Here is a 17029-nt window from a genome sequence, read left to right on the forward strand (position 1 = left end):
TATAAAAGAAAAAACATACTATCTGCAGGCAATGTCATCACTCTGCTTTGTGATGTGGTTAAACCAGGGGTCCAGGCTGAGGAACTTGCTCTATCACCACAACACAGGGCAGCCATGAAGTCTGCACCATCACCCTCTCTATCCTCCGCCATGAGTGTATCTGTTAGCTGATAGTATGTCATCAACAGCACAGTGGCATCTAGCATCTGCTGCTTCACCACCTCAATAAAACCTAGCTGGACTATTCAGTCTGTGTTGTGAAAATGGCAGAAGAGAGTTTCCAGCTCAGACCTGTCAACAGCAAAGAGTGTGCAGAGGACAACAAGCTCCATCCAGCTGATTTCCCAATACAATCGCTAGCATCCCTCCATCTCAGGGACAAGGCTGTGGTCATCAATGAGAGCACCAACCATATGGGAGATAATCCGGAGCCCCCCTCTGTGTTTCCCATGATGATGTCATCAACCCTTAACCAATCACAACAGCAGACAGACATATCCATGACTACTAGGCCTGAACCTTCACCAGCAGATCAAGGTAAGATTTAAGGTGCTATAGGCATTTTAAGCATTAATACAAATATGATTTTGAAATAATAATAATTGTCAAAAGGTGTTGGCTTTCTTGAAGACTTCTCTCCGACAGGATTTCTTGTCTGTAAGCACAAATAAATGTATCTGATGCTAATTTTTTCTTTATGATATCTGTGTTAATTTCCATAACCGTTGACTGTCCACTGAATGACAGTAACATTTACAGTAATCAATAATATAACAATCACATGTTTACAACAGAGTCGAAACGTGACGTTATTTCAGTCACACAGGGTTCAGGGAGTAAAAGCCACATTTCCTTTTGGTATATCATATTAGCTGACTGGCAGCTGGAATCATTCCAAGGCCTGGATGGACATGAGACATATTAAATGTGTGTATGGAGATAATGCGATTCTTTGATAAATAGTCAAGATACAAGATGGTGTGTATAAAACCTACAAGGAGAGAGTCAACTAAACATTTCACTTTCCTTCATGATTTTAGTTTAGTGTTGAATAATTTCCAGAAATATGAGACTGAGGCTCTTGATTTTGAAGAAACATGGTCAAAATAGTTTTAACTAATGGCTATAACAAACATCATCCTTTAATTGGCTGGTGTTAAATTATCTGGGAGGTTCTTATGTTGACATACTGAGGATCATTGATGTTTTCATAAAAAAATCTTCAGGGCTGCAACTGCAACTCATGATTAATGTGCTTGTTACATTCTTCATGCATAAATTAAATCATTTAATGTATAAAATATCAGAAATTAGCAAGAACTGTATCAGATTTCCTCTGAGCTCAAAGTCATGTCTCTAAATTGATTGTTATACATGACAAACAGGGCAAAACCGAGAGATACTCAGTTTACTATCACAAAAAACATAAAAACAGCAAATTTTAACAACTGGGAAGCTAGAACTAGGTAACATTGGCAATTTTGCTTGAATAAATAAAACTGTTGCAGAAAGAAACGCAATTTTCTGCCGATTAATCAACTAATTGTTTCAGCTCAAGAAAAAATCCAGATTCTCCTAGATTCAAGATCAATTAGAGGTATAGCTCTTCTCAGGTTTCTGTACCAGGCAAGTTTTGACAGAGCCTCACTGTTCATAGGCTCTGGGTAAACGAGTTTCCACCCTTTCTAATTTTACAACAGCATACATATGATTCCTCATGTAACATGTAACTCCATCTGCAGCAGCGATTTAATGCATCTCCTGGCATGCCATTACAAGTGCTGAAGGGATGATTTACAGCATCCGCTAACAGAATGCCTCTTGCTACACTTGTGCATCAGCGCTTGTGTGCATAGCCACCTACTGGTGAACACAAATAATTCACACATTTATGCAACGCTTTCAGAAAATGTCTGACAGATAGGTTCTCACCTTTCCCTGCTTCCCTAATGCCACAATAACACACACACACACACACACACACACACACACACACACACACACACACACACACAATAAATACAAACAGACATGCTGGCATATCAGCCTCAGTCCTTCAGGCCGACATGGCATCTCTCTGCACAGCTGTTGTTTGTTAGGCGAGGCGAGGCGAGGCGAGGCAAGGCAAGGCAAGGCGAGGTCGGGCACTAAGCAGTACTGAGTCTGGCTGCCTGTGCCTCAGCGTTGAGGAGTGCCAGTTCTGGTATTTTAGGCAGTCAGACAGTGTCACCTGTCAGCAGACTAGTCTGGACAGAGTCTCCCAGAGTCTCCCATACGGAGCTGGACTAAGCAACACAACGATATCACCCTCTTGAGGCCTTGTCAGTGGGCCAGCAGGGTGTGCTGAACAGCCAAAAAGTGCAGATAGCCACATACAGACTGGCCAGAACTGACATCGAGGGTAACACCCGGGACGTTGTATGTTTAATGTTTCAGAGTTCTTGGAGCGTGAAGTGGGCCAAAACGACAGCGGGGCACGGTCCCACAACCCGACAGCGTTCCTGCAGGACCTTTCTTCCCTTCTTGATCATGATGATGCGTTTCCATCCTTGAGAAACAACGTCACCAAGGAAGGTACACTCCAACATCTCTTTGCTGTGCTTGTTTGAAGTGTAACAACATATGCTCTTATGTGACGATTATTAGCACATACTACTGTATCTTTTATTCCAAATACAAGCATCCTTCATATTTCTAGCTCATTACTGCCTCTCCTGTATTCAGTTTGGTCATTTTTAAAATCAAAACTTTGGAAATTAGACTTTAGAAATTGCCTGCTTGAGGGACTATTAGCCAGACAATTTTTTTATTTCTTCCAATTAGTGTCAGTTGATCAACGAAAAGATGGTTTTATGATGAGTGAAAAAAGGGATAAGAAGAGATTATGATGAATTTTCTAATTACGTCACTCTGCCGAAGGAGTTTTTTTATACTGAAAAATGAATGGAAGAAAAAGGCATGTTTGAAATAAAGAATGGCTCAAACAATGAAGATTGCGCAGAACTTGGTAACCTTATCTTAACGTTTTGGTAAATCTGATTTTGTGATATAAAGTTTTATTGCCTTTGTACTCAGATCTTCAACCTAAGAACAACATAACCAAAGCAATGGCAACTTGTGACTCCAGTTCTGATGACAATTACTTGTCCAATGCTGAGTGGTACTGGGGCAGCGTCTCAAGGTATTAAATATTTACATATGTTTTTTTGATGATTTGATTTATTGCTTGCTAATTTTTTTTTTTTTTTTTTTTTTAATACCATCTCAAACTCATAGTATATCATCGATGGAAATTTGTACAACTATATGAAATGTTTGAAACTCTCATGTTCTTTGTGTATTGTCTAGAGAGGAAGTAAATGAGATGATGAGAAACACTCCCGATGGCACATTCCTGGTCCGAGATGCTTCCAGCCGGGTTAAGGGGGAATATACTCTGACACTAAGGTAAATACTTTTTGAATCTTATATTTCCTGATGCCGAAATCACTTTGCTCCATCAAGAGTTTATGAAAAGTGCCATAACCATATATACTGTTGTCATGTGTTCATGACATCAAAAGGTTTGCCAAAGGTTACATTTTATTAGGTACAACTAGTTGACTTTAAAGGCTCAGCCTGAGTCAGTGTTTTTAGCCCTTGAGCTGCTAAAATTACAATTATCAGTCCTCTGTATTTTGTGGGGTGTGGTTGCCCTACATTGAACACATATAGTTAGATGTCAGTTATTATTTCCTAGTTTCAAAGTCTAACTTTAGTTTTACTGGTTTTAAAGTGTAACTTTATACATTTCCTAGTTTCTGTCTAATTTTAGCTGAATCAGGACAGACTAGGTTTCAGATATAAAGCTTTGTTGATTAGAATTTGGCGGTGTCTCCAACGGTCAGCAACATAACACCGTCTACACAGTCAAGTTTTTCCAGTCATCCATCTCACATCTGTCTGAAGGAAAAGACACACTCCATCTTTAATCAGCTTTTTAAACCATCTCGCTTACACCTCACACTTGGCTCTTGCTTCACAAGTAAACTGTAACCAAAAGCTCTTATTAAACTTCAAATCTCTATTATCCCCATTTGTAAGCACAAGTCCATACACTGTTTATTAGTTAAAACTCTTCCCTACTAAGAATACAAGAGATCTGTGGCTGAATGGATCCTGCGTGGACAGTAATACAAGACTAAAGCTGCTGACTTGCTACTTTCACTTTGCAGCTGATGTAGATAACCTTTTAATTTGGACTGTGTTGATCTATGGCAGCATAGTGTTTTGTGCGAGCCAAGCCCCAGCACATGCTCATGCAGCAGACTCATTGCACACAGGCACTCGGAGAAGACTGGTAAAGTGACAGACAGTGCCAGCAAGGAGTCACTAAACAATAAATACGCTGTTTCTTTTCCATGGAGTGAACAGCACCTACACTGTTATCATTTAATTTGTATGTCATAATTAGGCCTATATTTGTTTATTTCTCATATTTTTTTTAATTTATTACTGTGGTATGTTGGGCATGTGCTTTCACCAGCACAGACTGGTCTCTCAACCATTGATCTCTGCTCTTGCAAGCAAGCTCGTCCATGAGAAATGACGTCAACCAAATCAATGGAGTCTTACTCTTAGCTTAGAAGTTTTTCGTGGTAAACTAAAATGCTTTATGAATATAGGTCCAGATGTTGGATTTGAGGGGGTGATGGTTTTGTTGCACTTTTCTTTATACAGAAGTAGCTGAGTCAATAGACTAAACCACCAACAGTTTCCAGTGGTGCCTGCCTAGAAAAAACACAAAAAACATGCTATTCTGCAAAGTGAGGGGAATATATATATAATTTTTTTTAATTTTATTTATTAATTTATTTTACAGAAAAGATGGTTCCAACAGACTGATAAAGATTTTCCATCATGGGGGCAAATATGGCTTCTCTGAGCCACTGGCCTTCCCTTCTGTGGTGGATCTGATCCAGTATTACCAGAATAAATCACTAGCCCAGTACAACTCCAAACTGGACACACGGCTACTTTACCCCATATCCAGATACCAGCAGGTGGGTTTATGAGGTCTCCATCTATGCATGTGAATCTTATACAACAAAAACAACAACAAAATATTTTTCACTGTGGTGGCTTTTTATACATATAAAGACCTAATAATTTTTCATTTTTATTTATTGTAGAGGTTTACTGCTATTGATGGCCGATATGTAGTTTTGGCTATATCCAAACTAGTAACAGGGGAAATAAACAAGGAAGCAGTTCATTTCAAAGATGATTTTAATTGTCTAAAACTTTAGCAAATTTGGAAAAAAACAAACATCACAGTTCTAAACCTTGTGTAATATTAGGTTAGATTAGACTAAATGCATTATAGGAGCTTTAAAAAGGGATTTGGTCCTAAATCTCTTAATTTCTCATCTGTGCAGCAGCAGGTTGTGATGGAAGTTGACATTAATGCAGTTGGAGAACAGCTGAGGATATTTCAGGATCAATACAAAGAGAAGAGCAAAGAGTATGACCGCCTGTTTGAGGAGTTTAACCAAACCTCCCAGGTACAACAGCAGCCTCATCATTGAAACTTCTTTTTACTAAGTATGTCAGTAGTGTTATAGGGTAAAAGCAATATCTAAGGTAATATCTTTCTTCTGATTGCTTTACCACAACACAGCTTTGACTAAAAAGGCTCTGCAAACTTGAATATAAAATAAAGATTTTTCTCTTTGTCAACCCAGGACCTGCAGAGCAAACGGACAGCCATCGAGGCTTTCAGTGAAATCATTCGGATCTTTGAGGAGGAATGTGAAACTCAAGAACGCTACAGCAAGGAATACATCAACATGTTCCTCACATTAGACAGCAGTACAGAGACCGATAAGTATGTTTACAAATAGCAACCCTTTTTTCAAGGGATGCACCAATTTCAAATTTCTTGTCTGATGAGGCTGACCTGCTGATTCCGATTTTTGGCCAATTCCAATTTTCTTTCTCAGATCTATTATTGACAGCTGCCCAAACATTTTGTAATTTTTCTTTAATGGAAAGATCAATTGTATGTTGATAATAAAATATGAACAACTCATTAACAATGGACGGTTATTATTATTGATGGCCATTATCCAAGGCACAGCAGCAACGCTGGCGGTGTGGACACAAATGCGTGTGAGCCACAGCAGCAGTTCAGTGAGATAGCCATCACGCACAGCTGAGGCAAGCGGTGTGGTGCTAGTATTAGCCGCCGTTTTCACGGTTGTTTTTCCACAAGTTACATTGGCCTTAACACATTGCGAGCTTTGTGTCTTCTTCACTCACTTCCCCGCTGATGGCATGTTATGTGCCTTTGTAGCTGTGTATGTGCATAACGTGAACCATGTGCGGCACATGAGTGTAAATTTGATCAACACAGAATCGAATATCTGAGACTTATCGGCCAGTCACTGATCATAGCCAATCATGCTGAAAACCTGACTTTTCTGAACGCCAGACGATCAATTGGTGCATCTCCACCTTTTTCCAGTTGTGTCACTTTTCATATATCTCATTTTACTTTTACTTTTTTTCTGCAGTTGAAGGAAAAAAGGCAAAGGCAAAAGAAAATAAAAAACATTCACTGCTAGTTATACTTATTTAACATGCTAACAGCAAATTAGCAGACTGAATTATTTCTGAAGTTCTTCCTTCTCCTACTCCTAGGATTCAAAGCAGCTCTGATGAGCTGCAGTCGAGGGTGGAGGAAATCCACAACAGCAAGAAGAAGTTGGAAGAAGACCTAAGAAAAAAGGCGCTGGCTCACGTTGAGGTCGACAAGAAAATAAGCAGTCTGAAGCCTGACCTTGTGCAGCTTAGGAAGATCAGAGATCAATACCTGCTGTAAGTTTAAAGCCTCATGTTCTAGATCATGGAGTGGTAGAAAAAAGTTTATTGTACTTATGAGCTTACAAGTGGACATGAGATAAAACTCATCAGAGATAAAATGTTTAGTTCAAAAAGACTGTCACATACTGATGACACAGCTGAGCTGTAAACATAGAAAAAGCAATCAGCTGTTCTCATGCATGTTGCCACAGCTGTGGATCTCCAATATGCTCAGTACAGGGATTGATTGTGAGTCTAATGGGACGACTATGTCTTTCTAGCCGAATCTCACCCTTTTTCAATAAATTCAAATAAGCAGATGTGGCCTATTAAGCCCTTTGTTAGGTTGTGATTTACAAGGACAGCTTTATGTCTTTAGACATACATGTACTGTTACTTAAAAACAACTAAAGCAAGGTCTGAAAAAGCTGTTGCTTTTATTATTGTGCAATAACAACTCTAAGCAAAATACAACTTTACTAGTGTGCCAGTGTTGTGGCAATGTGCAATCTAAATGCTGCATATTCAAAGCACTTTAGGGGACACTGTTTTAAACTGCTTTTTGTGTAACTTTCCTATCTTGATAGTAAAGCCTTCTGTATCATCTTTTGGTATTTTGTCAAACAAGTCAAACTGACAGGACCACTCTTACAGCTTGTTCTGCTAACATCCACATATTGCAGCCTACTGACTGTGTTTTGTCCATGTTTCAGTTGGCTCACCCAGCAAGGTACAAGGCAGAGCCAGATTAATGACTGGCTTGGTATCAGGAATGAAGAAGAGGAGTGAGTATTATCCTTTTTGCAAGTCAACTGAACTCACAGCCTCACTGACAGTAAATGGCATAAATGAATTTCTACACAAGCTACATAACTTTGTTTTCCAACTATGATTTCTGTTGATATGATCAATTAACAAAGTAAACTGGAAAGGAATCCAGACTCAGCTGCTTTAAGGACCAGTCATTATACTGTGATATATGGCGGCAATATAGGCAAGGATTCTTTAGGTAAATAAATTAAGTAAATAAAAAATGTAAACAGAAAGTCTTAAATACTTCATATGTAGTGTTTCCCCTACCATTGCCTTGCGGGGTAGCCCCCCAATCCAATAGGCGTGATATAAATGTAATTTTTTTGGGAGAATTCTAACGAATCTAACTCCCTCACCTCCATTGTCCTGTAGCCCGTACACCCTGGCAGATAATACGCATCAGGAGGAGACGAGTTGGTACGTTGGTGGCATGAGACGAAAGGAGGCAGAGGAGCTGCTGAGGGGGAGGAGGGATGGGACATTCCTCATCAGAGACAGTCAGACTCAGAGAGGATCCTTTGCCTGCTCTGTTGTGTGAGTACCTTCAAACTTCCATATTTTAAGTATTTAAACATATAATTTACCACACTTTAATGTACTGAACATAAATGCCTGTTTTATCCCTCTCAAATGCTAAATGACCACTTGATATAACATATTTGTGTATGAAGCTTTTTTTGGGACAACTGACATTGCTGTGGACATTTTTTTATATACATTTTGTTACAGTGTCAGGACAACATACATTTCTAGCACAAATAAACCCCTAAACTTGTCTGTGGTGGACTTATTATCTTTTGTTGAAAATATAAATTGTGAACAGAAAGTGACAGGTTTCTTCTCATGCAGTGTGGATGGGGATGTGAAGCACTGTGTTATCTACAGGACGTCCACAGGGTATGGCTTCGCTGAGCCTTACAACCTGTACTCATCACTGAGAGAGTTAGTTCTCCACTACCGACACACATCCCTGATCCAACACAACAAGCAGCTGAATGTAACCCTGGCCTGGCCCGCTCTCAGCCAGCAGCCCAGCTGAGACACACCAGCACGCCATCCTGATGGCGCTTTCCCAAAGCTTCACTGTATTAGCACTGAGGACGCACCAATATGGACACTGTTACCAGGCTCTAACAGAGCACCAGTTAGTGTTGTCACTATACAATAATTTTCACAAACAGTTCAATGCTAAGATTTGGATAAATAATAATCCTGCATTGGTATGATGTCACAGCAAACAAAAAACACATCACTGAACAACAGTCACTGAAATGCTTTGCTAAGATACTTGGAGCAGATTTTCAGCCATTTATCCACACTAGTTTTAAGGTGGATTAGGTCATCACCAGCTTTGTTAGTTAAACGCACAATATGTAATTTTCTGCTGCTAGGTAACTCTCAATCAAAACAATATCAAAAGCCGGAGGTTGGTGATGTTGTGAGTTGTTGTCTTCATCACCAGTGCCGTCATTGCAGTCAGCTACCCCCGGTTTGCATTCCTTCAGTGTTAGTTGTTCAGGTTTTTACCAGGAGCTGAATCATGCTAATGTTTGAAGCTTGTTTCTCTGATAACTTATGATCCAGAAGTCCAATGGCTAAAATCCTTTATCCGGTTAAAATATATAGTTAAAAGCAACCAAGATTGAAAAAGTGTAATGTTAAAATTCAGCTTAAAACTGGATAAAAATACAACTTTTACTGCTTCTGACAGACATCAACAACGTTGATACATGCGCAAGGGGATATGATGCCATTGACAGGTTGAAAAAGACCTTGATAAAAATGAGTTTTCTGTAGGTTTAAAAATTGCTGGAAACAATTGGGATAATGCAAGTAGAAATCAAAAATATATATAAACATAGGCCTCATTGTTTTTAGACATTTTAATGTGAAAAAGTTACATATTATACCTTTAAATACAAAAGTTAAATATTTAGCTCCTAGCATCATTTTTTTGAAAAAGCCAGACTGCGGCTCTGTTCTAATCTATTTTCTTTTTTAAAGCTTTTTCTCCATATATAAAAATCTCATTTACTTGCCCTTTGTACATACAGCTTGCAAAATACAGCTGGGATTATGTACTTAGTGTTTAAAGAATTTAACACTGAATTAAATCTTTTCCAGCAGCACTGAGGCAGTACTGAACTATTACCTCATCACAACAACACTAGTATTGGTATCAGCAAGTTTCTAAAACCTGTGAGTATTAAACTTGCAAAGCCATTGGTTTTTCATATATTTCTCTGATGGAGAGATAATGATGATGGTTATCCACTAATCCAAACATTAAAAGTTTGGAGTCCTGAAATGTAAGCACAAGAAATCAAATATTTTAGAAGTTGAACATAAATTTTCATGCAGTATTAAAGTCTTTATCTCTAGATTTGGCCACTCTTGCCTTATAGTGTACCTCAAATATTTCTAAAATATTTTAACCAACAACCCAAGTTAATGTTTTGTATTGTGCTGTATTGGCATCAGCAAGTACTGAGCGGTCTGAGCCAAATTCATTCAGACCAGATTGCTGATTGAAACCTTTTATTTCAGTCAAACAGATTCTTGTTGGCACTGATGTGAATTTTTCTGTTTTCACATTGGGGTTTCTATAGGAGTTCAAGCACTCAATGGCTAATTAGAATCATGCCATGTTTTCATTAGGGTTGGGCAATATCTATGGAAACTGGAATATGACAATGTCTACAGTACAACATCATGATGGACAAAGACATTGTCTTGGGGTGTGGGGTGCGGTTGGGGGGGGGGGGGGGGGTGACAGACTGAGAGCCAAAAGCAATGTAAAGATGTAGAATGCAAATAACCTGAAATTTAATTTAAAAAAAGAATTATCCACAACATAATCTTAGACATAGCCAATGTTCAGTACTTACAAAAACGCTCATAAATGTCTTATTCTGTTTACAAAGTACTTGACTGCCATATTATCCACCTTAGGACTCTGCCATTTAACTGGCTTGATGTCAATGAAAAAGTCCATTTTGTCCATGACAAAAGTTGTGTTTACAAGCAATGAAAGGAACTTTTCCTGACCGCTATAACACGCTTTTTTCACAACGTTGCGTTACAGAATTCTGTAAATTTCTTCAGGACATACAAAACAGACAAAATACAATAAGCTCATAGAAATTCATGCACTCTACTTTTGGGATGTATTTATGCTTTATGTTGCTATATCATCTTTTAAAATATTCTCATGGCAAATTTTTTTGGTTTGTAAAAAGAATGAGACAATCAAAGTAAAGTTTCCATACTTTCAATATGTGTTGTTTTAACCTCACACATTAACACCTCAGAGTGTTAGTAATAATATATGAGGAGGTGTTTACTGTGAAGCAAATACCCCTCCCCATTTAACCTAAGGCACAGGTAAATAGTGAAAGCATTTCTGTGAGTTGTGTACAAGCAAATTTTGGAAAAACAACACCCAAAAGCACAGTTTCTTAGTTGCGTGTGAGGTATCAATAATGTTCAGATTAGTCAGACCACCATTTTAAACCTGATTTCTCTATGGGTTTCTGAAGAGTTTTGCTTGGAGTCAGTGATCTCAGAGATTTGATAAGCCTGATGTGAAGTGATAATATACTGTACAAGACTTACAGGTTTTCAGTTCTGTAGGGAATGACTGAAAAGTGCCTTTAAGTGCTTCTGTTCCAGCCATCATATTTCTCTTGTAGACAACAATGTTCTGATGAACCAGACACTGAGGCCGAGTCTAGTTGGATACAAAGCTACAATAGCTTGAGTATACTGAACTACTATCAAGGAGAGTATTATTACTGAAGGTAGTTGCCTTCATATAAGTGATTGCTTTTAAGCATTATATTTATGAGAAGTTATCAACCTTATTCCCCTGAAGGTTGCCAAATTTGATTTACATCACACTTACTGTGAGAAGCTGTACAGATGACATAGGCCTATAAACCAGATGTTTAAATTCATTTATGTGAAATTTTTAATATAATCAATTTTATGATCTGAAGTATACAGCTAGAAACTGAATGCTATAATGCATATCAAAATCATACAGTTCATTGAAAAAGGAGCTACAGAACTACCGTTACTTCAACATATAAACACTTAAGATTGACCAAACAGTTGTAAATTTATTGCTGTAAGTGTGAAATTTGTAGCCATGTTAGCTACTAGCTAACAGAGTATGATTCCAGCTATGGTGGACCAAATAGAGTATGTTACCATAAAAAGTGATAAGATTATGACACTTAAATTCACTTGTTTGATAAATGTTGGTATACAGCAGAACATACTGTTTCTTTCTTCATAAGTGTGAGGTATATTCAAAATGGTGCATAGAAAAGTACATCTATTATGATAAATATCTCTTAAAATAGAAATTGTTTACATTTCAGGCCTATCCAAGTCCCTCCAGCCAGGGATTTGTTCTCCTTTGACTGTGCACTTTGTGAGTGGAGATCAAGTGATACGTGTGGGTTACAGTAAATCATTCAAAATATTTTTTATAGAGGAAAATACATTAGTCATTTAATATAGCATTGTCAGTTTAGGTTGGCCATTAAAGTCAAGCAAATAAGAGTAGTTGATTTAAAATTTTGTCACTGGTTTGATCAGAGAATAATATTTTTCTGTATCGTATATTTTACCTGTTTAATTGGTCGCTATCAATGCACTTATCTCTTAGCGGCCGTTAGTTAAACACATGCTTGATGCTCGTTGCGTATGTACACTTGAAGTTATAAGTTTTGTCAGACTGTTTATTGCCATGGAGGGAGTTGGAAAATGTGTCCTATCCCTACTTTGTGGCACTGAAAAGCTGTAAATGTTTGATTCTGCATGCCATTGTTGTATAACAGATAGGTATCATATGTAATTATAATACGGACATGATGGTCGGGTACTGTTTTGATACCGGTTCTGGTACCAAGTTAACCACCAGCTATAAAAGATATGTTTTGTTATCTTTATTTTACAGTTAGCCGTGTTCTGTGAAAGTTTCATTTTTTTTTTTTCCCCACTTCCCTGAGATTATACCAGTCATACAGTACGGGTGTACTGCCTATACTGTATGACTGATCTTTTTCAAAGCAAATGGAAAAGCTTTCCCGTTGGGAGTGGTCTGCTGTACATGTGACCAGATCAATCCTGTGATATAGTGTTGCACAGTAGTAAAATGTAAAATGCTGCATTGCACAGGTTGTGGACAGAGCATGACACAACCACTAGATAGCAATGCAAGCAGGACTTTTAACCTGTATGTAGTTACTCTTTAAAGATAGAATCAAAGTTTGACATTTTGGAGAGCTGTTCACACTGTTTTCTAATACCCTGTGTTAATGGGCAAATAGTACTACACTCGTGTAGAAATTAAGACTCGGTAACAGTGGTGTAGTCTACTTAGCATACTGTCTATTTATCAACATACTACTCATACATTACCAGTCGTCATCAGACTGTTGCGCTTCATATTTTTAGCCTGAATTTCCTGTCTCACAGGATTTTTATGAAAATGCAATTTTTTTCCTTTTTTTCATCTTATAGTTACTTGTTATACAGTAAAGATGGATGGACACATCTATATGACTATTATCACTTAAGCAGGGTCCACGTCTGGCATGTGAAATCAAAATATAGGTGTCTGTCTCTTCTCATTCAAGATGTCTTTTTTTTTTTTACTTTTTGCACACTGAGATTGAGTGTTAAATTCAGTACATCACTGGAAATATATATTTATTTAATATTGTGAATTTGAAAAAATAAATTTTATTTATCCTAGTTAATTTTGTTGCAGGAATACAGAAAAAGTATACAAATATGTGCACAAACAGACTACACCACTGCTTTGTGGAGTTTAGATTTAAAGCATAGCATTTGCACACAAGTATCTCATGTGAGGTTGAGATACTATGACTGTCTTTATGTACATCCATCCTGTTACTGAAGCAGGTGGACATGTGGTGGTGCTAAATATGGACAAGTTGCTGATGAGATTGATATGTTGTAGCACTAACAAAGCACTAATGAGTTCAAGTTTGTTTTTTTTCCTCTGTGGCATCTTTAATGAGCTGACCTCTTACTAGTATTATTTGTGCACAATCTGGTCTTTTTCTGTTGTCACTGTCAATTTTTGTAACTTAAATGTTTTATCACTGTGCAAACAAAAATTAACAAACAAGACACCAAAAACACACTTCAAAATTATTACTGTTTTGTAGGAGACGAATCGATGTCTCATATCTTAAAATGTGTGTCACGATGTACTTTCAGTTGAAGGTTTTTCATATAATGGATAATGTGTTTTGGCACGAAACTTTAGGTGCTATCATTTGGTTTGGCATTTGGTTTGAGTTTTTCACTTATTTTGAAGGAATCATTTTACGTAGTTCTCTGTCCAACAAAGTCATTTTTCATAACCAGTGTTAAAATTATGAAAGTGTTTTACAGCAGGCCAAAATTCTACTTTACAACAAGTATTCATCTAGAATTAAAAGCTGTTTAGGCAAGCTATTTAGCTAGCCTGCTGAACTTTCTTAAAAAATCTTAAATGCCATGTTTATGAGTAAATGAAAGGAAAAATATGTGATTGCCATTTAAATTTTTTTATTTTCAGATGTTTGTCTTTTTATTTGGATTTAACAGGTAACTAAAACCTCTTAACAAGGAGGACTAAGATCAGCAACATTTATTCTTTTAGTTGACCACGAATGTTTGCTGAAATCTTATTATAGATACCATGGATTTGTGGCATGGAAGACTAAATCAGCCTAACTTGTGTATGAGCGCTTGTTAGCCTTTGTTTGGCTTAAGACAAATTAGACCCATTCAGATGCCTTTGGGAAGGACTTTCCAAATGGTTGTCTTGCCAGATAAGACAATTTACTTGGGTTGATGATAATAGATTGAAGGGCTTGGCTCGATATTGTGAGATGCAGCAATGACTGAGTAAGAGCTATGTTGTAAGTGCTAAAAAATAAGGTAACCTTGTTTGTCAGGTTCTCTGCTGCAAAGTAATGGTGATGGTATTTTGTGGTAATAATGTTATGTTTAATTCCGAGAATGTAGTTTTTAATATAGTTCCTCCTCCCTAGCAATTATGTTCATATTGGAAAATTCTGCAGGAGACAGTTTATGTCAATGCCAATGTTGAGCAGCAGTGCAGGAAGTAGTGTGCCATTTAGGTAGAGAAGTAAAGGGAAGGGTTGTGAAAGCTGGTATGGTAGATGGGCTTGTAACATGTTTGATGACTGACCTTAGAATAATAATTAATGTTTGCTTGTTTTGTATATTTAATTATTATAATTATCTTTCCAAAACCTTAAACTAGTAGTTTTACTTGTTTAACACTAATCTGCCTGGTTACTGCCTGGTAAAGATATTGCAAATTTAATTAAATTAAAAACTTCTTGAACAGAATGTTCAAAATCGTTTACACTGACTACAATTTTGAACAATCATTTACAGCGTTTTGCAAAACAGGTCCAGATCAGTGTTCTGTATAGTGAATAGATCGTTATGTTTAGGTGCAGGGTGAGATGTAGCTAAGTGAGGGAACTGGTTATGTAGGTACAGGTTTAGCGTGGTACTTAATCGGTATGGGAAATTTACGTTGGAGGTTAAATTTAAAGGAAAGAATGGCTATGTTTATTATGGGTTTGGTGTAGTTACGGGTAGGGTTAAAAGGAATGAGGCAGGTTAGTAATTGATATTTGCATTCTCACAATGCTCGGCTGCCATTCAATGGCTTGTCTATCCTATCAACTCTCTTCCATGCCAATAACATGGTGGGATCTAGTTTAATCATTTGTCAAACAGAAACAGCATTTTGGGAGATATTTTTGTTTTCCATTTCACCTTGAGTTAGATGAGACATTAGTTAATAACTTTTTTTAAATGTTTGAAATCCAGGGACTTCATATATTTAGAAAGGTTTTGTTTCACTTTGAGCTGTGCATACAATCAAATACCTCTACTTGTCTCTGCATCGCATTCAACGTAGTACCTGTTAAAATGATGTTTCTGTAACTTTTAGCCTAATTTTTTTTCCATAGTGACTGTATGGACTAGCCTTTCTGCTTTGATCTAAAGCATTTAGTTCCCCTTAGTTAATAACCTGTTGCTGTGAGAAAATACTGTTATTGTAAATGTTTACTATAATGATTATGCAACAACATTCAGCTTTTTGTGTTAAACAGGCATTTAAATAGTTTGAATTTCCATTAGAAGTCACATTTGAAGAAAACTGATGGTTTCAAACATTTTTTGTTGGTGTAAAACCTGACTTTACCTACTTCAGAACATTATTGTTCATGTATGCACTTTCAGATCCCCAAATAAATTTGAGATGATGGTTTAATGAGTTGTTTTTCTGGTGTTATTTTATAACCTGAGGATTTCAACACTTTTCCTTAGAGGTGATGTTTTTAATCAAACACCAAAAGGCCTCAGCTAACACAATGTATACCATAAATACCATTAATTTATATTAGGGCAGAAAGTAAATATCATTTTCATTATAGACTAATCTGCAGAATATTTTCTCAACTAATCAACTAATTGTTTAATCTATAAAATGTCAAAATTGTGAAAAATGCTGGTCATAGTTTCCTAGGGCCTAATGTAAGATCTTAAAATGTGTGTTTTGTACAACCAAAAGCTCAAAACCCAGAGATACTTCTGTTACTATCATATTGGGGTCAGGAAAAAAGCAAATCCTCACTTTTGAAAAGCTGGAACCAGCAAATGTTTGGAATTGTTGTTTGAAAAATGACAAAAACAATAAATAATTTATCAAAATAATTGCAGAATAATTTTCTATTGATCGACTAATTGCTTAATTGACTAATCGTCACAGCTCTAAGTCATATACTAAGCCTGTTTTACAGCAAAAGTGCTAGATTACACACTACAACAACTGAAGACTGTGTACCACAGTAACGCACACTGTGGCTTTACAAGCATCAAGAAAATTCAAAACTACACAGTATGTAGCAAACTACTACACTTTAGATTTTAAAGTTCACTGCACATTGCAAAACTCTATTTCCACTGTATGCAGATATAAGAAATCATTACATGCCAAATGATAGCTACACCATATAGGCCTAAATGCCAAATGACAGCAGAGAAAACAGTGGTAACAGGTCATTCATCTAGCTAGAATCAACTGCTGCAGCTACCACTACCTCTGCACCTTGACCTGCTGCTGCTGCTCCCCTCAAAGCAACTTAACCCAAACCACTGTAAAAGGGTAATTACACTGAGCACCAGAATACAAGAGATACAGTACAAAATGACAATGCATTAGAAGACTGTCATAGATATTAAAGTGTATCACAAATTGAACAAGTATGACAACTTGCACAACCTGTGTACATCTGACCAG

General features: G+C 37.1%; 1 protein-coding gene across 1 annotated transcript; it reads left to right on the top strand.

The window, feature by feature from the left end:
• Positions 1-263: 263 nt before the first annotated feature.
• Positions 264-8695, top strand: LOC111235342 (phosphatidylinositol 3-kinase regulatory subunit gamma-like). The gene is made up of 11 exons (XM_022763810.1): positions 264-537; positions 2437-2574; positions 3076-3181; positions 3349-3447; positions 4862-5042; positions 5418-5543; positions 5724-5866; positions 6682-6858; positions 7557-7628; positions 8029-8190; positions 8506-8695. Exons 1-11 carry the CDS (start codon positions 264-266, stop codon positions 8693-8695), a joined length of 1668 nt encoding a protein of 555 aa, XP_022619531.1.
• Positions 8696-17029: the final 8334 nt, after the last annotated feature.

The sequence above is a fragment of the Seriola dumerili genome, unplaced genomic scaffold (assembly GCF_002260705.1).
Source record: "Seriola dumerili isolate Sdu_G_001 unplaced genomic scaffold, Sdu_1.0 BDQW01000002.1, whole genome shotgun sequence".
Classification (NCBI taxonomy): Eukaryota; Metazoa; Chordata; class Actinopteri; order Carangiformes; family Carangidae; genus Seriola; species Seriola dumerili.

Bases quoted from the DNA above. Each gene is read 5' to 3' on its own strand.
- LOC111235342 (XM_022763810.1), top strand. From the start codon at position 264: ATGGCAGAAGAGAGTTTCCAGCTCAGACCTGTCAACAGCAAAGAGTGT. The intron at 2,575-3,075 runs GTACACTCCAAC...CTTTGTACTCAG, and splicing joins AAACAACGTCACCAAGGAAG to ATCTTCAACCTAAGAACAAC. The intron at 5,043-5,417 runs GTGGGTTTATGA...TCATCTGTGCAG, and splicing joins CCATATCCAGATACCAGCAG to CAGCAGGTTGTGATGGAAGT.